General features: G+C 44.9%; 1 protein-coding gene across 2 annotated transcripts in view; it reads left to right on the forward strand.

Moving 5' to 3' along the window:
- LOC124001956 (gamma-2-syntrophin-like) overlaps window positions 1-24860 on the forward strand; it is a 104284-nt gene that overhangs the window by 8349 nt on the left and 71075 nt on the right. The window contains exons 2-7 of one of the 2 annotated variants that reach the window (XM_046309132.1): window positions 15141-15278; window positions 15816-15872; window positions 17391-17448; window positions 22099-22142; window positions 23069-23110; window positions 24773-24860. In XM_046309132.1, the coding sequence (XP_046165088.1) occupies window positions 15141-15278; window positions 15816-15872; window positions 17391-17448; window positions 22099-22142; window positions 23069-23110; window positions 24773-24860 (427 nt within the window). Of the gene's footprint in view, window positions 1-15140; window positions 15279-15815; window positions 15873-17390; window positions 17449-22098; window positions 22143-23068; window positions 23111-24772 lie in introns of those variants that run through there. The other variant, XM_046309133.1, reaches the window with a different exon arrangement.

A 24860-nucleotide genomic window follows, 5' to 3' on the forward strand; every position in this document is an offset into this window, starting at 1 on the left:
ACCATGTATCCTGAAGGCGCTAATTTCAGACCAGTGTTACCATGTATCCTGAAGGCGCTAATTTCAGACCAGTGTTACCATGTATCCTGAAGGCGCCAATATCAGACCAGTGTTACCATGTATCCTGAAGGGCATCAATATCAGACCAGTGTTACCATGAATCCTGAAGGCCATCAATATCAGACCAGTGTTACCATGTATCCTGAAGGCGCTAATTTCAGACCAGTGTTACCATGTATCCTGAAGGCGCTAATTTCAGACCAGTGTTACCATGAATCCTGAAGGCGCCAATATCAGACCAGTGTTACCATGTATCCTGAAGGGCATCAATATCAGACCAGTGTTACCATGAATCCTGAAGGCCATCAATATCAGACCAGTGTTACCATGTATCCTGAAGGCGCTAATTTCAGACCAGTGTTACCATGTATCCTGAAGGCGCTAATTTCAGACCAGTGTTACCATGTATCCTGAAGGCGCTAATTTCAGACCAGTGTTACCATGTATCCTGAAGGCGCCAATATCAGACCAGTGTTACCATGAATCCTGAAGGCGTCAATATCAGACCAGTGTTACCATGTATCCTGAAGGCGCCAATATCAGACCAGTGTTACCATGAATCCTGAAGGCGTCAATATCAGACCAGTGTTACCATGTATCCTGAAGGCGCCAATATCAGACCAGTGTTACCATGAATCCTGAAGGCGCCAATATCAGACCAGTGTTACCATGTATCCTGAAGGCCATCAATATCAGACCAGTGTTACCATGAATCCTGAAGGCGCCAATATCAGACCAGTGTTACCATGAATCCTGAAGGCCATCAATATCAGACCAGTGTTACCATGAATCCTGAAGGCGCCAATATCAGACCAGTGTTACCATGTATCCTGAAGGCCATAAATGTAAGACCAGTGTTACCATGTATCCTGAAGGCCATAAATGTACGACCACTGTTACCATGAATCCTGAAGGCATCAATATCAGACCAGTGTTACCATGAATCCTGAAGGCGCCAATATCAGACCAGTGTTACCATGAATCCTGAAGGCGCCAATATCAGACCAGTGTTACCATGAATCCTGAAGGCGTCAATATCAGACCAGTGTTACCATGAATCCTGAAGGCGCCAATATCAGACCAGTGTTACCATGAATCCTGAAGGCGCCAATATCAGACCAGTGTTACCATGAATCCTGAAGGCGCCAATATCAGACCAGTGTTACCATGAATCCTGAAGGCGCCAATATCAGACCAGTGTTACCATGAATCCCGAAGGCACCAATATCAGACCAGTGTTACCATGAATCCTGAAGGCGCCAATATCAGACCACTGGTTTCTCATGTGGCTGTTTCTCATGTGGCTGTTTCTCATGTGGCTGTTTCTCATGTGGCTGTTTCTCATGTGGCTGCTTCTCATGTGGCTGTTTCTCATGTGGCTGTTTCTCATGTGGCTGTTTCTCATGTGGCTGTTTCTCATGTGGCTGCTTCTCATGTGGCTGTTTCTCATGTGGCTGTTTCTCATGTGGCTGTTTCTCATGTGGCTGTTTCTCTCCCCTGGTTTATCATGTGGTTGTTTCTCTCCCCCTGTTTCTCATGTGGCTGTTTCCTCTGGTTTCTCGTGTGGCTGTTTCTCATGTGGCTGTTTCTCATGTGGCTGTTTGTCATGTGGCTGTTTCTCTCCCCTGGTTTCTCATGTGGCTGTTTCTCTCCTCTGGTTTCTCATGTGGCTGTTTCTCATGTGGCTGTTTCTCATGTGGCTGTTTCTCTCCTCTGGTTTCTCATGTGGCTGTTTCTCTCCCCTGGTTTCTCACGTGGCTGTTTCTCTCCCCTGGTTTCTCACGTGGCTGTTTCTCATGTGATTGTTTCTCTCCTCTGGTTTCTCATGTGGCTATTTCTCATGCGGCTGTTTCTCTCCTCTGGTTTCTCATGTGGCTGTTTCTCTCCCCTGGTTTATCATGTGGTTGTTTCTCTCCCCTTGTTTCTCATGTGGCTGTTTCTCATGTGGCTGTTTCTCATGTGGCTGTTTCCTCTGGTTTCTCATGTGGCTGTTTCTCATGTGGCTGTTTCCTATGGTTTCTCATGTGGTAGTTTTTTTCCTTCTGGTATCTGATATGGTGGGTGCTCCTTGTTCGGCAATGAAAGACCAATACCCACTGAGGAGAGTGTCCTATAGAGGAACTGACCGTCGGAGAAGTAGATTTGGTGCACTGATGAAGCGTTCCGGGCCTGTATGTAAGGCTGTCTTCTCTCTGGCTGTGCCATCAATGCCCCCTCGCTCCACTGATGCTACACTGCCTTTCCAATGTCAGGCTGTCTTCTCTTTGGCTGTGCCATCAATGCCCCCTCCCTCCACTGATGCTACACTGCCTTTCCAATGTCAGGCTGTCTTCTCTTTGGCTGTGCCATCGATGCCCCCTCCCTCCACCGATGCTACACTGCCTTTCCAATGTCAGGCTGTCTTCTCTCTGGCTGTGCCATCAATGCCCCCTCCCTCCACCGATGCTACACTGCCTTTCCAATGTCAGGCTGTCTTCTCTTTGGCTGTGCCATCGATGCCCCCTCCCTCCACCGATGCTACACTGCCTTTCCAATGTCAGGCTGTCTTCTCTCTGGCTGTGCCATCAATGCCCCCTCCCTCCACCGATGCTACACTGCCTTTCCAATGTCAGGCTGTCTTCTCTTTGGCTGTGCCATCGATGCCCCCTCCCTCCACCGATGCTACACTGCCTTTCCAATGTCAGGCTGTCTTCTCTCTGGCTGTGCCATCGATGCCCCCTCCCTCCACCGATGCTACACTGCCTTTCCAATGTCAGGCTGTCTTCTCTCTGGCTGTGCCATCAATGCCCCCTCCCTCCACCGATGCTACACTGCCTTTCCAATCCAATCTGCTTCAACTCCAAGCCAAATAGAGACGTTTAATCTCCATTTGTTGTTTGTTGATTTAGCTTTTTAAAATGTAAACTTTATTTAACTAGGCAAGTCAGTTAAGAACAAATTCTTATTTATAATGACGGCCTACCAGGGAACAGTTGGTCAACTACATTATTCAAGGGCAGAACCACATATTTTTTTTTTACCTTATCAGCTCGGGGATTCGATCCAGCAACCTTTCGGTTACTGGCCTACCTGCCGCCCCGATGCACCTTCACATTCTTTTCTGTAATGAAATAAAAGTTAAAAGGTCCAATGCCCTTGAATGAGTCCAAACTTGTGGCTGGTACTGTATGTGGAAATGGCACGTTTCTATGTTTTGTAGTAAAAAAAAAATGTTTCCAATGCCATCATCAACCATTACTAATTACCATTAGTAATTCCTTTTTTTTTTAAATGCACACTGACGATGCACACCGACGATGTCAACTGAAACACTTATCTTCCCATATTTTTTTTTGTACTACAAAACATAGAAACGCACAATTTTCCCATCATGTTGATGTTTGGGTGGCGCTGCAGATTATGAAAATGAAGTAGAACATTTTTTAAATAAATTGGAGTTATGCAATGATAGTGTGTGGTCTTTTTCCTACGACTCGGGAAACCATGCAGCTTATTCATCTACAGATTAAAGTTCACGCCGATGAGCTTGATGTTCTTTTTGAATGAATATCGAAAGGTTCTGGTGACATGATACTTGGCTGCCATTTGACAAATAAAAAATCATCTTATCCCATAATAATCTCATCATGTTGCCTATACCGCCACTACACTATGAGTGTGAGCTGTTGGCTAGAGCACAGTGCCAAGACCAGAGTGGGCACATTCGCTATTACAATGCAACGTTTTTAGTGACAGAACCATAAGAGAAATGGAAACCCATTAAACTTGTCATTTTTAATTCGGTACATGGGAAATTGAAATACAAAAATTATGTTTATTTTATTTTATGTGCAATACGTCATCACGCACAGCCTTTTATCCACAATAAATACCTTTTATGGAAGCACATCTCTTGTGGGAAAATGCATGTATATTTTTTAAGTGGATTTTACAATTATTCGCATATTTATTTTTTTGCCAATTGGATGGATTCCCAGCTACAGGCGTATGGCACTAATAGGCTTTGTACTTTCTTTTCACCCCATCTGCATCCAGATAGAATGCTAGATTTAATTATCGTGTTGAGTCCCCTATCATGTCTTTGTCCAGCAGTATTTTCCCTTAGTCTCTACATAATTCTCCGAAGTATATTTATCTCCTCCTGGAAGTCGAGGGGAAAATGCATGACCTAAATTCCAAACTGTGTTTTAAAAATAATTTACCCCCTCTCTAAAACTTTAAAAAGAGGCATGGATCAAATGTTTGTGCTATTACATCCTAGTAGATCACTCATTGGGTTTAGTAAAAACACAAATTTGGTTTAAAAAGATTTGGATCTCAAGTATTTTTGCTATTTTAAATAATTTAGATTTACCACATTAACACTTTACTGGAAGTTGATTCTTATGAAATGGGGTTCGACAAAAGTTTGAAAGAGTAGAACCATATTTTTGTTTGCATTGTGGTATATTGTTTTGTGGTGTCATAGACTTCAAAATGAACACTTCTTCTGTAGAAATTTCGACATGTCAACTTTTGTTAGCAGAATGTGTGATCTATCCTGCCTAATTGCATCACCTGCAGTTGAGAAACAGGGAAGGTGAAGACACTCAAGTGCATGTCGAAGAGCTCTGACAAGATGAGAAGGGTGTCTCTTCTCCCACCACCATGGTACTGGGTCTTGAGGTGTGGGAAGTGAAGGCTTCTGTACAAATGCATCTTGTTGTGAACTCATTGAATGATGGCTATACAGGGTGGCTGATGTTTCATGTGCTCCTAACAACTGTAAAGGTTGTCTATACGGTGGAAGGAGAGGAGGACCAAAGCGCAGCAGTGTTCATGATATATTTATTTAAACTCAGAACACTAAACAAAATAACAAAGAGAATGAAATGAAACCCGAAACAGTTCTGTAAGGTGACGAAAAAACACTAAACAGAAAATAATCACCCACAAAACACAGGTGGAAAAAGGCTACCTAAGTATGATTCTCAATCAGAGACAACGAACGACACCTGCCTCTGATTGAGAACCATACCAGGCCAAACACATAAACACAACATAGAAAAAAGAACATAGACTACCCACCCCAACTCACGCCCTGACCAAACTAACACAAAGACATAAATAAAGGAACTAAGGTCAGAACGTGACACCATCTGTATTATTTTGTATTAAAAAAATAGCATTGTTTGTATCTTATGTTGTACATAATGGTGTTGCTACCGTCTCTTATGACCAAAAATAACTTCTGGACATCAGAACAGCGATTACTCACCACCAGCTGGTAGAAGCTTGAAGGGTATACTGCTTTCCCGGGAACAGGCCCAAATCCCCGTCATTTGCGTGAAGAGAAGACAGAGAAAAAGGGGGTGGGGGGTCGGGCTGCGTTCTGAGAATTCGTAGGTGAGCGAGTAAACCCCCACTGCCATCCTGTTCTATTGGCAAACATGCAAATCATTGGAAAATAAAATTGATGTCCTAGGAGCAAGATTAAACTACCAAAGGGAGATTGAAAACTCTTATCTTATGTTTCACCGAGTAGTGGCTGAACGACGACATGAACAACATGCAGCTGCCGGGTTTTACACTGTATCGGCCGGATAGAACAGCAGCCTCTGGTAAGACAAGGGGTGGCGGCCTATGTATACTTGTAAACAACAGCTGGTGCACGATATCTAAGGAAGTCAAGCTTTTTCTTGCCTGAGGTAGAGTATCGCATGATAAGTTGTAGACCACACTATCTACCTAGAGAGTTTTCATCTGTATTTTTTGTAGCTGTCTACATACCACCACAGACTGATGCTGGCACTAAAACCACACTCAATGAGCTGTATACGGGCATAAGCAAACAGGAAAACGCTCATCCAGAGGCGGCGCTCTTAGTGGCCAGGGACTTTAATGCAGGGAAACTTAAATAAGTTTTAGCAAATTTCTACCAGCATGTTAAATGTGCAACCAGAGGAGAAAAGAACTCTAGACCACCTTTACTCTACACACAGAGTACGTACAAAGCTCTCCCTCACCCTCCATTTTGGCAAATCTGACCATAATTCTATCCTCATGATTCCTGCTTACAAGCAAAAATGAAAGCAGGAAGCACCAGTGACTCAGTCAATGAAAAAGTGGTCGGATGAAGCAGATGCTAAGCTACAGGACTGTTTTGCTAGCACATACTGGAATATGTTCTGGGATTCTTCCGGAGGCATTGAGGAGTACACAACATCAGTTATTGGCTTCATCAATAAGTGCATCGATGATGTCGTCTCCACCATGACTTTACGTACATACAGTGCCTAGCGAAAGTATTCGGCCCCCTTGAACTTTGCAACCTTTTGCCACATTTCAGGCTTCAAACATAAAGATATAAAACTGTATTTTTTTGTGAAGAATCAACAACAAGTGGGACACAATCATGAAGTGGAACGACATTTATTGGATATTTCAAACTTTTTTAACAAATCAAAAACTGAAAAATTGCGTGTGCAAAAACAAAACAAATCTAAGCACAGCCGAGAGCTGCCCAGTGACACGAGCCTACCAGACGAGCCCAATTACTTCTATGCTCACTTCGAGGCAAGTAACACTGAAACATGCATGAGAGCATCAGCTGTTCTGGACGACTGTGTGTTCACGCTCTCCGCAGCTGATGTGAGTAAGACCTTTAAACAGGTCAACATTCACAAGGCCGCAGGGCCAGATTGATTACCAGGACGTGTACTGCGAGCGCTGACCACCTGGTAAATGTCTTCACTGACATTTTCAACCTCTCCCTTTCTGAGCCTTTAATACCAACATGTTTCAAGCAGACCACCATAGTCCCTGTGTCCAAGAACACTAAAGTAACCTGCCTAAATGACTACCGACCCGCAGCACTCACGTCTGTGGCCATGAAGTGCTTTCAAAGGCTGGTCATGGCTCACATCAACACCATTATCCCAGAAACCCTATACCTACTCCAATTTGCAAACCTCCCTAACAGATCCACAGATGATGCAATCTCTATTACACTCCACACTGCCCTTTCCCACCTGAACAAAAGGAAAACCTATGTGAGAATGCTATTAATTGACTACAGTTCAGCGACAACACCACCCTCAAAGCTCATCACTAAGCTAAGGAGGTAACAACATATCCGCCACGCTGATCCTCAACACGGGGGCCCATCAGGGGTGAGTGCTCATTCCCCTCCTGTACTCCCTGCTCACTCATGACTGCACGGCCAGGCACGTCTCCAACACCCTCATTAATTTTGCTGATGACACAACAGTGGTAGACCTTATCACCGACAACGACTAGACAGCTTATAGGGAAGAGGTCAAGGACCTGACATTGTGGTGCCAGGACAACAAAATCTCCCTCAACGTCATCAAGACAAAGGAGTTGATTGTGGACTACAGGAAAAGGAGCACGCCCCTATTCTCATCGACGGGGCTGTAGTGGAGCAGGTTGAGAGCTTCAAGTTCCTTGGTGTCCACATCACCAACAAACTAACATGGTCCAAGCACACCAAGACAGTTGTGAAGAGGGCACAACAAAACCTACTCCCCCTATTCACCATCAAAAGCATCCTGACTGGTTGCATCACTGCCTGGTATGGCAACTGCTCGGCCTCTGACCGCAAGGCATTACAGAGGGTAGTGCGTACAGCCCAGTACATCACTGGGGCCAAGCTTACTGCCATCCAGGACCTCTATACCAGGCGGTGTCAGAGGAAGGCCCTAAAAATTGTCAAAGACTCCAGCCACCCTAGTCATAGGCTGTTCTCTCTGCTACCGCACAGCAAGCGGTACCGGAGTGCCAAGTCTAGGTTCAATAGGCTTCTAAACAGCTTTTACCCCCAACCCATAAGACTCTAATCAAGACCTAATCAAATGTCTACCCGGACTATTTGATTTGCTCCCCCGCCCCCTCTTTTAAACTGCTGCTACTCTCTGTTATTATCTGTGCATAGTCGCTTTAATAAGTCTACTTACATGTACATATTACCTCAATTACCTCGACTAACCGGTGCCCCCGCACATTGACTCTGTACCGATACCCCCTGTATATAGCCTCCACATTGACTCTGTACCGGTGCCCCCTGTATATAGCCTCCACATTGACTCTGTACCGGTGCCCCCTGTATATAGCCTCCACATTGACTCTGTACCGGTACCCCCTGTATATAGCCTCCACATTGACTCTGTACCGGTACCCCCTGTATATAGCCTCCACATTGACTCTGTACCGGTACCCCCTGTATATAGCCTCCACATTGACTCAGTACCGGTACCCCCTGTATATAGCCTCCACATTGACTCTGTACCGGTACCCCCTGTATATAGCCTCCACATTGACTCAGTACCAGTACCCCCTGTATATAGCTTCCACATTGACTCAGTACCAGTACCCCCTGTATATAGCCTCCACATTGACTCTGTACCGGTACCCCCTGTATATAGCCTCCACATTGACTCTGTACCGATACCCCCTGTATATAGCCTCCACATTGACTCTGTACCGGTACCTCCACATTGACTCTGTACCGATATCCCCTGTATATAGCCTCCACATTGACTCTGTACCGATACCCCCTGTATATAGCCTCCACATTGACTCTGTACCGATACCCCCTGTATATAGCCTCCACATTGACTCTGTACCGGTACCCCCTGTATATAGCCTCCACATTGACTCTGTACCGGTATCCCCTGTATATAGCCTCCACATTGACTCTGTACCAGTACCCCTGTATATAGCCTCCACATTGACTCTGTACCGGTACCCCCTGTATATAGCCTCCACATTGACTCTGTACCGGTACCCCCTGTATATAGCCTCCACATTGACTCTGTACCGGTACCCCCTGTAAATAGCCTCCACATTGACTCTGTACCGGTATCCCCTGTATATAGCCTCCACATTGACTCTGTACCGATACCCCCTGTATATAGCCTCCACATTGACTCTGTACCGGTATCCCCTGTATATAGCCTCCACATTGACTCTGTACCGGTATCCCCTGTATATAGCCTCCACATTGACTCTGTACCGATACCCCCTGTATATAGCCTCCACATTGACTCTGTACCGTAACCCCCTGTATATAGCCTCCACATTGACTCTGTACCGTAACCCCCTGTATATAGCCTCCACATTGACTCTGTACCGGTACCCCCTGTATATAGCCTCCACATTGACTCTGTACCGGTATCCCCTGTATATAGCCTCCACATTGACTCTGTACCAGTACCCCCTGTACTTTCTTCCGGTTCCGGTTGGAGCGAGTGGTCGCATCTGCACTTCGCTCCCGCGGGTAGTATAACTTTTTCATTATATTTCATTATAGCACAACGGTTTGATTTGTCTAATCTTAGCAATTTCTTCTCAGCTAGCTACATAGCCGTCTTTGTATCAAAGATAATTGCGTAATTATCGTATTTCGCCGTCCTAACGTAGTCTCCACTAGCCAGCTAGCTAAAGTCCACTGATTAGCTGCACTGGAGAAACTATTACACTCAACTGAACGACTTGATTAGTGTAGTGTTAGCTAGCTACATAGCTGTCTTTGCTGTCTTCGTATCATCGTATCCAAGATAATTGTGTTGTTTAGGTTTAGAGTGTGTAGTCTTAGAGTGATTATCTTAATTTACCGAGGTTAGCTAGCCAGCTATTTGTCGTCCTTAACGTAGGTGACTCTGCTAGCTAGCCAACGCTAGCCAACGTCTTCTGTATAGAACTCAACAACCCGGTCGCATTCACAGGTAGTATCACATTTTCACTTCATTTCATTACAGTACAACGGTTTGATTTGTTTGATCGTAGCTTGCTACATAGCTAGCTACATAGCCGTCTTTGTATCAAAGATAATTGTGTAGTCTAGAGCGATTTTCTAGGTTCGCTAGCCAGCTATTGTCGTTCTTTTAGCATAACGTAACGTAAACAACACTGCTAGCTAGCCAGCTAGCCCCCGAATAGCAACACTGCAGAAACTATTACACTCAACGGAACGACTTGATTAGTGTAGTGTCAACAACGCACCCACTGCCAGCTGGCCTACTTCAGCAGCACTGTATAATTTTAATCATTTTAGTCAATAAGATTCTTGCTACGTAGCTTAACTTTCTGAACATTCGAGACGTGTAGTCCACTTGTCATTCAATCTCCTTTGCATTAGCGTAGCCTCTTCTGTAGCCTGTCAACTATGTGTCTGTTTATCCCTGTTCTCTCCTCTCTGCACAGACCATACAAACGCTCCACACCGCGTGGCGCGGCCACCCTACTCTGGTGGTCCCAGCGCGCACGACCCACGTGGAGTTCCAGGTCTCCGGTAGCCTCTGGAACTGCCAATCTGCGGTCAACAAGGCAGAGTTCATCTCAGCCTATGCCTCCCTCAGTCCCTCGACTTCTTGGCACTGACGGAAACATGGATCACCACAGACAACACTGCTACTCCTACTGCTCTCTCTTCGTCCGCCCACGTGTTCTCGCACACCCCGAGAGCGTCTGGTCAGCGGGGTGGTGGCACCGGGATCCTCATCTCTCCCAAGTGGTCATTCTCTCTTTCTCCCCTTACCCATCTGTCTATCGCCTCCTTTGAATTCCATGCTGTCACAGTTACTAGCCCTTTCAAGCTTAACATCCTTATCATTTATCGCCCTCCAGGTTCCCTCGGAGAGTTCATCAATGAGCTTGATGCCTTGATAAGCTCCTTTCCTGAGGACGGCTCACCTCTCACAGTTCTGGGCGACTTTAACCTCCCCACGTCTACCTTTGACTCATTCCTCTCTGCCTCCTTCTTTCCACTCCTCTCCTCTTTTGACCTCACCCTCTCACCTTCCCCCCCTACTCACAAGGCAGGCAATACGCTCGACCTCATCTTTACTAGATGCTGTTCTTCCACTAACCTCATTGCAACTCCCCTCCAAGTCTCCGACCACTACCTTGTATCCTTTTCCCTCTCGCTCTCATCCAACACCTCCCACACTGCCCCTACTCGGATGGTATCGCGCCGTCCCAACCTTCGCTCTCTCTCCCCCGCTACTCTCTCCTCTTCCATCCTATCATCTCTTCCCTCCGCTCAAACCTTCTCCCACCTATCTCCTGATTCTGCCTCCTCAACCCTCCTCTCCTCCCTCTCTGCATCCCTTGACTCTCTATGTCCCCTATCCTCCAGGCCGGCTCGGTCATCCCCTCCCACTCCGTGGCTCGATGACTCATTGCGAGCTCACAGAACAGGGCTCCGGGCAGCCGAGCGGAAATGGAGGAAAACTCGCCTCCCTGCGGACCTGGCATCCTTTCACTCCCTCCTCTCTACATTTTCCTCCTCTGTCTCTGCTGCTAAAGCCACTTTCTACCACGCTAAATTCCAAGCATCTGCCTCTAACCCTAGGAAGCTCTTTGCCACCTTCTCCTCCCTCCTGAATCCTCCTCCCCCCCCTCCTCCCTCTCTGCAAATGACTTCGTCAACCATTTTGAAAAGAAGGTCGACGACATCCGATCCTCGTTTGCTAAGTCAAACGACACCGCTAGTTCTGCTCACACTGCCCTACCCTGTGCTCTGACCTCTTTCTCCCCTCTCTCTCCAGATGAAATCTCGCGTCTTGTGACGGCCGGCCGCCCAACAACCTGCCCGCTTGACCCTATCCCCTCCTCTCTTCTCCAGACCATTTCCGGAGACCTTCTCCCTTACCTCACCTCGCTCATCAACTCATCCCTGACCGCTGGCTACGTCCCTTCCGTCTTCAAGAGAGCGAGAGTTGCACCCCTTCTGAAAAAACCTACACTCGATCCCTCCGATGTCAACAATTACAGACCAGTATCCCTTCTTTCTTTTCTCTCCAAAACTCTTGAACGTGCCGTCCTTGGCCAGCTCTCCCGCTATCTCTCTCTGAATGACCTTCTTGATCCAAATCAGTCAGGTTTCAAGACTAGTCATTCAACTGAGACTGCTCTCCTCTGTATCACGGAGGCGCTCCGCACTGCTAAAGCTAACTCTCTCTCCTCTGCTCTCATCCTTCTAGATCTATCGGCTGCCTTCGATACTGTGAACCATCAGATCCTCCTCTCCACCCTCTCCGATTTAGGCATCTCCGGCGCGGCCCACGCTTGGATTGCGTCCTACCTGACAGGTCGCTCCTACCAGGTGGCGTGGCGAGAATCTGTCTCCTCACCACGCGCTCTCACCACTGGTGTCCCCCAGGGCTCTGTTCTTGGCCCTCTCCTATTCTCGCTATACACCAAGTCACTTGGCTCTGTCATAACCTCACATGGTCTCTCTTATCATTGCTATGCAGACGACACACAATTAATCTTCTCCTTTCCCCCTTCTGATGACCAGGTGGCGAATCGCATCTCTGCATGTCTGGCAGACATATCAGTGTGGATGACGGATCACCACCTCAAGCTGAACCTCGGCAAGACGGAGCTGCTCTTCCTCCCGGGGAAGGACTGCCCGTTCCATGATCTCGCCATCACGGTTGACAACTCCATTGTGTCCTCCTCCCAGAGCGCCAAGAACCTTGGCGTGATCCTGGACAACACCCTGTCGTTCTCAACCAACATCAAGGCGGTGGCCCGTTCCTGTAGGTTCATGCTCTACAACATCCGCAGAGTATGACCCTGCCTCACACAGGAAGCGGCGCAGGTCCTAATCCAGGCACTTGTCATCTCCCGTCTGGATTACTGCAACTCGCTGTTGGCTGGGCTCCCTGCCTGTGCCATTAAACCCCTTCAACTCATCCAGAACGCCGCAGCCCGTCTGGTGTTCAACCTTCCCAAGTTCTCTCACGTCACCCCGCTCCTCCGTTCTCTCCACTGGCTTCCAGTTGAAGCTCGCATCCGCTACAAGACCATGGTGCTTGCCTACGGAGCTGTGAGGGGGAACGGCACCTCAGTACCTCCAGGCTCTGATCAGGCCCTACACCCAAACAAGGGCACTGCGTTCATCCACCTCTGGCCTGCTCGCCTCCCTACCACTGAGGAAGTACAGCTCCCGCTCAGCCCAGTCAAAACTGTTCGCTGCCCTGGCCCCCAATGGTGGAACAAACTCCCTCACGACGCCAGGACAGCGGAGTCAATCACCACCTTCCGGAGACACCTGAAACCCCACCTCTTTAAGGAATACCTAGGATAGGATAAGTAATCCCTCTCACCCCCCTTAAGTTTTAGATGCACTATTGTAAAGTGACTGTTCCACTGGATGTCATAAGGTGAATGCACCAATTTGTAAGTCGCTCTGGATAAGAGCGTCTGCTAAATGACTTAAATGTAAATGTAATGTAAATGTAAATATAGCCTCCACATTGACTCTGTACCGGTACCCCCTGTATATAGCCTCCACATTGACTCTGTACCGGTACCCCCTGTATATAGCCTCCACATTGACTCTGTACCGGTACCCCCTGTATATAGCCTCCACATTGACTCTGTACCGGTATCCCCTGTATATAGCCTCCACATTGACTCTGTACCGATACCCCCTGTATATAGCCTCCACATTGACTCTGTACCGGTATCCCCTGTATATAGCCTCCACATTGACTCTGTACCAGTACCCCCTGTATATAGCCTCCACATTGACTCTGTACCGGTATCCCCTGTATATAGCCTCCACATTGACTCTGTACCGATACCCCCTGTATATAGCCTCCACATTGACTCTGTACCAGTACCCCCTGTATATAGCCTCCACATTGACTCTGTACCGGTATCCCCTGTATATAGCCTCCACATTGACTCTGTACCGATACCCCCTGTATATAGCCTCCACATTGACTCTGTACCGGTACCCCCTGTATATAGCCTCCACATTGACTCTGTACCGGTACCCCCTGTATATAGCCTCCACATTGACTCTGTACCGGTACCCCCTGTATATAGCCTCCACATTGACTCTGTACCGGTACCCCCTGTATATAGCCTCCACATTGACTCTGTACCGGTACCCCTGTATATAGCCTCCACATTGACTCTGTACCCCTGTATATAGCCTACCCCTGTATATATAGCCTCCACATTGACTCTGTACCGGTATCCCCTGTATATAGCCTCCACATTGACTCTGTACCGATACCCCCTGTATATAGCCTCCACATTGACTCTGTACCGGTATCCCCTGTATATAGCCTCCACATTGACTCTGTACCGGTATCCCCTGTATATAGCCTCCACATTGACTCTGTACCGATACCCCCTGTATATAGCCTCCACATTGACTCTGTACCGATACCCCCTGAATATAGCCTCCACATTGACTCTGTACCGTAACCCCCTGTATATAGCCTCTCTATTGTTATTTTACTGCTGCTATTTAATTATTTGTTACTTTTATTTGTTATTCTTATTTTATTTCATTTTTTTGTGTACATTTTTTTTATTATTTAACTGCATTACCTGGTTAGGGGCTTGTAAGTAAGCATTTCACTGTCAGGTCTATAGTGTTGTATTTGGGCATCATGTGACAAATTAAAAAAATAAATAAGAAAAACAAAGACCAGTCTAAAACTCTCAAAATGCGTTTTTTTCCCCCAGCACATTATGCAAAATCAAGAGATAGAATGAAGAAGAAGGCATAGAATAAATCATGGTATAATGTGATATATATAACAATATACATATAATATACATGATATAATGTAAACAGAACTAGCAGCACAAACATTGGAGGGAAAAGAAAACAAACCTTAATAAAAAAAAAAACCTTTAAAAAAAAACAAACATTTTTTTTAGTCTTTCTTTGAAGCAGCAGTGTAAATCTTCTCTCTGAGATCCTGTTGTTAGCGAGAGAACTAGGCCACCTTAAGACCGGTTATTTGGACGACCCAATTACCTTAGGAACGGAGGACATAATAAATGCAGCCAAACAGATGGCCAAACATGCTATTGGGTTTTACTCTCAGGTTTTGGATGATAGGATCAGTTGCTATACATGCAATTATTATTTTTATTTCCGGGATTCAAACCATCAAATATGAGCAACATCTCACCACATGGCGATCGAGTTTTATAATGTTTATGTCCTGTCGTGGTGTAAACACAGTAGAGCCGACAAAATCCACAATCTATGTCCCAGTAATTCAGGCAGGTAAAATCCTATTTGTTTTTCTATGTGTCAACAGACAAAAGCTGGAATTGCCCTGCTGTATAACAAGGAGACCAGTAATACTTATGATGTTCGTCTGAAGCTGACAAAAGAGGTGTTGACCATACAGAAGCTGGATGTGGTTTGCACGAGAGGGGGTGACCCACAATTAAATGTAAGTACTTAAGATCTACCTTGACATTAGGGGTTTGCATGGGTGTCACAGTGGGCCTTCCTATACTTGGATAAACCAGGCACACATAACTAACCCTTTAAACTCAAACTGTTATTTGTGTGTGAATATATCTGTGTTCCTGTTACGCGGCGTTCATTGAAGTGACTTCAGTTCCGTTCACATTTAATACCTTTTTTAATGATGACGACAACTCAGCTGGCTTTTCACTTCCTGATGCTGATGTCAGAGCTCACGATAGCTTTACTTGGATGTAATTGGGGACAGGAAAGCTCTGACTCACACTGAGCTTTAGTATGGTTGTCAATTGTATAGCATACATAAGTGTTCAACGAAAATCTATAGTAATGGAAGTATATTTTTTTATATGTTACCATGGAGACATTCTGTATCTGTCAATCTTGGGGTTTTGATAGTGAGGATAAGTGGAGGATAAGTGCCATAACCCATTTGTTATGCTCCAACCTTGTTTTAACGTGTCAAGATTATTTTACCAAGGTCAAATCCCATTTTTTAAAGCACAGAACTGTCGTTCTCCGAAGGCAGGCTGCTGGAGGTCTGGGTATAAGCATCAAAGTAAGTGTTACATTTTCATCAATACAACATCTAAATTGGACCTTTTTCTAAGAGATTCTGCACTAACAAACCTTAACGCGATGGTAAATCTAAGCGCAGTTGGTAGCCAGAATGTTTTTGTTGTTGTTGTTTTCACTATTACAATTATCAGCTGACTTGCTGCCGAAAGAGCTGGATTTTGATGAATATACAAGTTGTGGGTATGTTGAGACTTGGCCCCTCACTGGCCAATCAGAACGTGCTCCATGGTGAAATATGTGGCTGCTCCAAGTTGTGTGTTTATGGTCTTTTATGTATTGCCTTGGAATCAACTCCAATTCCAATGTTAGTCCGTTATAGTTTGTTAAATGGCTTACAGAAATTAAAAAAATAAAAATAAAATGTTGACCTATCTTTGTTAAATATGTTAACTTGAACCCATTTGCTGTCCACATTGTTCTAAGCAATTGCATGTTTTCAATAGCATTCACACTGATATAGGGGCTAGGCCTACTGTAAATTACAATATGGCTGAGAATTGACATGCCAAACAAGATTAAATTAATTATTGATAAGGCCTAACAAGAGAATAAATAATTCTAATCAAATTCTAAACAAAACTTAACAACAACCTATTTTAAATAGGCTATGTCACACTTACAGGCGCCATCATTTATCCCTGTGGACATATAATATAATATTAAAAGAGACTATGGAGGGTTTTACGCACGTCCAAGACGGGACCTTCAGGTCTAAAATAATGTGGACCTTTCTACGATGCAGAGATAAAAAGGGAATTTTGGCTCACTGTTTTCCTCCTCTCAAACTTTACATTTTAATAAAGATTTGGTGATTAAGATTTATTTCCAAGCAGTCTTAGGGGACAAACCGTTTATCGACAGCCTTGACTACTTTGCGATTGCATTGGGGCAGAACAACAAATAAATACATCCTTCATTGAGAGGAGGGGAGTCTCTGCTTGGTTTTCAATCAAATAAAACTAAATGGGAAAAAATATATATTTTTCTGTTTCTAAATACAAAATATAAAGGCACCAAAAGCCAGTTTGGCTACTCATGTTCAATGCCCATATGGGCAGTGTGCATCACGGCAGGATAGGCTGTGTTTCAGCTGTCAGAATTCATGACATAACCAACTGTGTTACCACTAAAACCAGCTTTTGGTTGGTCTTAAATATCCGTCTCAGAGCTGCTTTGAATTAGCACTTTGGACACGCCTCAAATTGTTCCACCGCTCCCATCAGACCGCAATCGAGCTGAAATAAGACCGGTAAATTGCCGAACCTAGTTTTTACATGACGAAATTGCTAACTAACGTGCGTTTGATACTAGCTCCGCCTTTGTTATTATGGGATATTGTGTGTAGATTGAAGAAAAAAAACGATTTAATCAATTTTAGAATAAGGCTGTAACATAACAAAATGTGGAAAAAGGGAAGGGGTCTGAATACTTTCTGAATGCATCATATATATATATAGATGTTACACATTTTAAATGACCTTTCTCTTGTGTCTCCCAGGGGGGTGCTGAGCATAAAGTGCCTGTGGTCATTTCAAAGATGTTTAAAGATCAAGTAGGTAAGGCAGTATTGAACATTTCTACCAGTGATGTGGACTAAAATATCTACGAGTGATGTGGACTGAAACACCTGATAGTGATGTGGACTGAAACATCTACCAGTGATGTGGACTGAAACACCTGATAGTGATGTGGACTGAAACACCTGATAGTGATGTGGACTGAAACACCTGATAGTGATGTGGACTGAAACACCCGATAGTGATGTGGACTGAAACACCTGACAGTGATGTGGACTGAAACACCTGATAGTGATGTGGACTGAAACACCTGATAGTGATGTGGACTGAAACACCTGATAGTGATGTGGACTGAAACACCTGATAGTGATGTGGACTGAAACACCTGATAGTGATGTGGACTAAAACACCTGACAGTGATGTGGACTGAAACATCTGATAGTGATGTGGACTGAAACACCTGATAGTGATGTGGACTGAAACACCTGATAGTGATGTGGACTGAAACACCTGATAGTGATGTGGTCTGAAACACCTGATAGTGATGTGGACTAAAACACCTGACAGTGATGTGGACTGAAACATCTGATAGTGATGTGGACTGAAACACCTGACAGTGATGTGGACTAAAACACCTGATAGTGATGTGGACGGAAACACCTGATAGTGATGTGGACTGAAACACCTGATAGTGATATGGACTGAAACACCCGATAGTGATGTGGACTGAAACACCTGATAGTGATGTGGACTAAAACATCTACCAGTGATGTGGACTGAAACACCTGATAGTGATGTGGTTTAAAACATCTACCAGTGATGTGGACTGAAACACCCGATAGTGATGTGGACTGAAACACCTGATAGTGATGTGCACTAAAACACCTGATAGTGATGTGGACTGAATCACCTGATAGTGATGTGGACTGAAACACCCGATAGTGATGTTGACTGAAACACCTGACAGTGATGTGGACTGAAACACTTGATAGTGATGTGGACTGAAACACCCGATAGTGATGTGGACTGAAACACCCGATAGTGATGTGGACTGAAACACCTAACAGTGATGTGGACTGAAACACCTGATAGTGATGTGGACTGAAACACCTGACAGTGATGTGGACTGAAACACTTGATAGTGATGTGGACTGAAACACCTGATTGTGATGTGGACTGAAACACCCGATAGTGATGTGGACTGAAACACCTAACAGTGATGTGGACTGAAACACCTGATAGTGATGTGGTTTAAAACATCTACCAGTGATGTGGACTGAAACACCCGATAGTGATGTGGACTGAAACACCTGATAGTGATGTGGACTGAAACACCCGATAGTGATGTTGACCATACGTAGAATGTATGCACACATGACTGTAAGTCGCTTTGGATAAAAGCGTCTGCTAAATGGCATATATTATTATTATTATTATTATTATTATTATTATTGACTGAAACACCTGACAGTGATGTGGACTGAAACACTTGATAGTGATGTGGACTAAAACATCTACCAGTGATGTGGACTGAAACACCTGATAGTGATGTGGACTGAAACACCTGATAGTGATGTGGACTGAAACATCTGACAGTGATGTGGACTGAAACACCTGATAGTGATGTGGACTAAAACACCTGACCATGATGTGGACTGAAACACCTGATAGTGATGTGGACTGAAACACCTGATAGTGATGTGGACTGAAACACCTGACAGTGATGTGGACTGAAACATCTGATAGTGATGTTGGCTGAAACACCTGACAGTGATGTGGACTAAAACACCTGATAGTGATGTGGACGGAAACACCTGATAGTGATGTGGACTGAAACACCTGATAGTGATGTGGACTAAAACACCTGATAGTGATATGGACTGAAACACCTGATAGTGATGTGGACTGAAACACCTGATAGTGATGTGGACTAAAACATCTACCAGTGATGTGGACTGAAACACCTGATAGTGATGTGGTTTAAAACATCTACCAGTGATGTGGACTGAAACACCCGATAGTGATGTGGACTGAAACACCCGATAGTGATGTGGACTGAAACACCTGATAGTGATGTGGACTAAAACATCTACCAGTGATGTGGACTGAAACACCCGATAGTGATGTGGACTGAAATACCTGATAGTGATGTGGACTGAAACACCTGATAGTGATATGGACTGAAACACCTGATAGTGATGTGGACTGAAACATCTTCCAGTGATGTGGACTGAAACACCTGACAGTGATGTGGACTGAAACATCTTCCAGTGATGTGGACTGAAACACCTGATAGTGATGTGGACTGAAACACCTGACAGTGATGTGGACTGAAACACCTGATAGTGATGTGGACTGAAACATCTACCAGTGATGTGGACTGAAACATCTACCAGTGATGTGGACTGAAACACCTGATAGTGATGTGGTTTAAAACATCTACCAGTGATGTGGACTGAAACACCCGATAGTGATGTGGACTGAAACACCTGATAGTGATGTGGACTGAAACACCTGATAGTGATGTGGACTAAAACACCTGATAGTGATGTGGACTGAAACACCTGATAGTGATGTGGATTGAAACACCTGACAGTGATGTGGACTGAAACACCTGATAGTGATGTGGACTGAAACACCTGATAGTGATGTGGACTAAAACATCTACCAGTGATGTGGACTGAAACACCTGATAGTGATGTGGACTGAAACACCCGATAGTGATGTGGACTGAAACACCTGATAGTGATGTGGACTGAAACACCTGATAGTGATGTGGACTAAAACACCTGATAGTGATGTGGACTGAAACACCTGATAGTGATGTGGATTGAAACACCCGATAGTGATGTGGACTGAAACACCTGACAGTGATGTGGACTGAAACACCTGATAGTGATGTGGACTAAAACATCTACCAGTGATGTGGACTGAAACACCTGATAGTGATGTGGACTGAAAAATCTGACAGTGATGTGGACTAAAACATCTACCAGTGATGTGGACTGAAACACCTGATAGTGATGTGGACTGAAACACCTGATAGTGATGTGGACTGAAACACCTGATAGTGATGTGGACTGAAACACCTGATAGTGATGTGGACTGAAACACCTGATAGTGATGTGGACTGAAACACCTGACATGTTTAGTACTGTTATGAACAATATCAATATACAACACTTTAGGTTATGTTCCCCTCATGTCTATACGTTTCTATGTCAGGTAATTATTGTATTACTACATTGGTAACCAGAATGCAGTTGCTCAACTGTACATGGAACTCTGCTGACGAGGTATATAAAACAATGGTTTAATTGTAACGAATAGGAACTAGACCCATTCTGCCTCCCGCTGCTCAGGATAACCCTGAGATTGAACCCTAAAATAGAAGGGCATCCTCTCTTTTGCCACATCCCCCAATTCCTTTCTGGGTAGTGAAAGCAGAAAAGCATGCCTCTAGTCACCCAGAGAGGAACATGCCTCTAGTGACCCAGAGAGGAACATGCCTCTAGTCACCAAGAGAGTCACCCAGAGAGGAACATGCTTCTAGTCACCCAGAGAGGAACATGCTTCTAGTCACCCAGAGAGGAACATGCCTCTAATAGCCCAGAGAGGAACATGCTTCTAGTCACCCAGAGAGGAACATGCTTCTAGTCACCCAGAGAGGAACATGCCTCTAGTCACCCAGAGAGGAACATGCCTCTAATAACCCAGAGAGGAACATGCCTCTATTAACCCAGAGAGGAACATGCCTCTAGTCACCCAGAGAGGAACATGCTTCTAGTCACCCAGAGAGGAACATGCCTCTAGTCACCCAGAGAGCAACATGCCTCTAGTCACCCAGAGAGGAACATGCCTCTAGTCACCCAGAGAGGAACATGCCTCTAGTCACCAAGAGAGGAACATGCTTCTAGTCACCCAGAGAGGAACATGCTTCTAGTCACCCAGAGAGGAACATGCCTCTAATAACCCAGAGAGGAACATGCTTCTAGTCACCCAGAGAGGAACATGCTTCTAGTCACCCAGAGAGGAACATGCCTCTAGTCACCCAGAGAGGAACATGCCTCTATTAACCCAGAGAGGAACATGCCTCTAGTCACCCAGAGAGGAACATGCCTCTATTAACGGTCCAGCACGTCCCGATAGGAACCCGAAGCTATTCGTCCTCAGGACCGTAACCCTCCCAATCCACTAGGTATTGGTGCCCTCCAGAGAGAACATGCCTCTAATAACCCAGAGAGGAACATGCCTCTAGTCACCCAGAGAGGAACATGCTTCTAGTCACCCAGAGAGGAACATGCTTCTAGTCACCCAGAGAGGAACATGCTTCTAGTCACCCAGAGAGGAACATGCCTCTAGTCACCCAGAGAGGAACATGCTTCTAGTCACCCAGAGAGGAACATGCTTCTAGTCACCCAGAGAGGAAAGTTAACATTCTTCTTCAAAGATGGAAATCTTTTCAGCAGTTAAGAAGTGCCATTGTTTTGTTAACGCTGCTGCAAATGAGTTAATATCCCGATTAGTTCCGTATTTCATGGTTTATTGTGCTCCTGAGAGCTCTATGATGTCAGTGGAGATTAGGCAGACAGGAACATGGATATTTCCATCACATTGCCATGTATGAAATGAGTCATTATTTTCTAATGTTTTCATTAACCTTTCACACTCAACGATTGGCGCCTGCAGCATACCAAACCGGAAAGCTATTCGTTGGGGACGCCGTGTTACAGGTTAGTGCACCCTCAGGCCAGAGGCGAAAGACGGAGAGATATGCTCTTTGAATTTTAATTGAGCTTTCTTTCTTTGGAATGGGAGTTGTAATTTCACTTAAGGGAACCTGAAAAGGAGCTATTTGATACTTTTATAAAATCAGTTTACATATGGAGATATTTGTGGTCCTTCTGTAGCTCAGTTGGTAGAGCATGGCGCTTGTAACGCCAGGGTAGTGGGTTCGATCCCCGGGACCACCCATATGTAGAATGTATGCACACATGACTGTAAGTCGCTTTGGATAAAAGCGTCTGCTAAATGACATATATTATTTGCATTGATAACACAACCAGCAGATGAACAAACATATATTTATTTACATGACTATATAGGGGTGGCAGGTAGTCTAGTTGTTAGAGCATTGGGCCAGTAACCAAAAGGTTGCTAGATCGAATCCCTGAGCTGACAAGGTAAACATCTGTCATTCTGCCCCTGAACAAGGCAGTTAACCCGCTGTTCCTAGGCCGTCATAGTGAATAAGAATTTGTTCTTAACTGACTTGCCTAGTTAAATAAATAAAAATACAACACATGCTGGTATAGGTATGTTCTCTCATATGCAATTATCCTGTTGCCTTTGAAACACACATCTTACAATAAACTAGAGATTCTAGACATGGTTGTAAATTACGGAACAATATTTACAATGACACTGAACTGTCTTCATCATAGTTACAGTATAGAGCACCACTCAGACAACACGAGCATCCTTAGTGTCTCCACAGTGACTTTATCTCACATGTCCAAAAGCAAAAGAAGAATGCATCTATTTGCATCACTTACATATGCCAAGGTCACTGTAATTACCATGGAGTTGGTGTTTCACTTTCTAAATGAGAGTGCTTGTTAACTTTGTTCTTAATCCTTTCTTGTTTCCTCCGTTTCAGATCAACGGTATCAATGTCGAAAACTGTAGTCATGAAGAAGTTGTGAGTATAATTTATTCAGCTTCTGCACAGACGTTGTCACATATATTTTCTCCAGATTTAAAATATAAACATTTTTTTCCCTGTGATTCCGCAAAATGGAGAGAAGCTTGGCCAAGTGAGCGGAGCTCTGTCATGTCATAAAGGAGACTCATTGAGTTTGTTTTGTTTTGTACCTGTCTGGACTGTGACAAATCGATAAGGAGTAGATTCATCACACAAAGAGTGCACAGAAATTGAGCTCCTAGTTTAAGAGTGCTATGATTCGTCTGTCTGTCTGTCTGTCTGTCTGTCTGTCTGTCTGTCTGTCTGTCTGTCTGTCTGTCTGTCTGTCTGTCTGTCTGTCTGTCTGTCTGTCTGTCTGTCTGTCTGTCTGTCTGTCTGTCTGTCTGTCTGTCTGTCTGTCTGTCTGTCTGTCTGTCTGTCTGTCTGTCTGTCTCTGTGTCTCTCTCTCTGTCTCTGTCTGTCTCTCTGTCTCTCTGTCTCTGTCTGTCTCTCTGTCTCTCTGTCTCTCTGTCTCTCTGTCTCTCTCTCTCTCTCTCAACAGCTGTTCTCTATTATTCACCTCCAGAACTTCAATGCAATTTCACTTTAAAAAAAATATACTCAAGACAGCTTGGCTTAATACGCTTTAATAGTAACAGACTATAGCAAAAAGAGTAACAACTGATGTTGTTTGGAAGAAGTCTAATACATTAATTGTAGACAATAGCTTATGGTAGTTTTGTTATTGTATCACTCCTGCAATGTCATTGGAAAATATTTAATTTGGCCTGCTAACCCCCCCCCCCCTAAAAATAAAACCCACGTTTTTCTTGACTTGGCTCTGTCTGTGCCATTCCAAGTATAAATACCATCTACAAATCAGATAATGGGGTTGTCTGATCTCAGACACGGACAGGGTAATTACTTTCCATTGTTTGCTTGTATCTTGCTCGCTTGTCACCAGCGAATGAAAGGTTATATTTGAAGATATAGCAGTGTATGTGATTACTTAAGAGACATCACTTCAGACAGGGTTAACTGCTGATTGCATGTTCTGTATTTATTTCAAGTGTTGTGTCACGTCTGTGCTTAAGTTCTGTACAGTGACATGTACTTGTAGGTGGCTATTTTTTTATTAATCTGAGAGAAGAACTCTCTCTCTCTCTCTCTCTCTCTCTCTCTCTCTCTCTCTCTCTCCCTCTCTCTCTCTCTCTCCACCCTCTCTCTCTCCCTCTCTCCACCCTCTCTCTCTCTCTCTCTCTCTCTCTCTCTCTCTCTCTCTCTCTCTCTCTCCCCTCCCTCTCTCTCTCTCTCCCTCTCTCTCTCTCTCACCCTCTCTCTCTCTCTCTCTCTCTCTCTCTCTCTCTCTCTCTCTCTCTCTCTCTCTCTCTCTCTCTCTCTCTCTCTCTCTCTCTCTCTCTCCACCCTCTCTCTCTCTCCACCTCTCTCTCTCTCTCTCTCTCTCTCTCTCCCTCTCTCTCTCTCTCTCTCTCTCTCTCTCTCTCTCTCTCCACCCTCTCTCTCTCTCTCTCTCTCTCTCTCTCTCTCTCTCTCCACCCTCTCTCTCTCTCCACCCCCCTCTCTCTCTCTCTCTCTCTCTCTCTCTCTCTCTCTCTCTCTCTCTCTCTCTCTCTCTCTCTCTCTCTCTCTCTCTCGACCCACCCCCCCTCCTCCTGGTAGGTTCATCTCCTGCGGACTGCTGGGGAGGAGGTCACCATCACTGTGCGGTACCTCAGGGAAGTTCCATCTTTTCTAAAGCTCCCATTGG

The sequence above is a fragment of the Oncorhynchus gorbuscha genome, linkage group LG17 (assembly GCF_021184085.1).
Source record: "Oncorhynchus gorbuscha isolate QuinsamMale2020 ecotype Even-year linkage group LG17, OgorEven_v1.0, whole genome shotgun sequence".
Classification (NCBI taxonomy): Eukaryota; Metazoa; Chordata; class Actinopteri; order Salmoniformes; family Salmonidae; genus Oncorhynchus; species Oncorhynchus gorbuscha.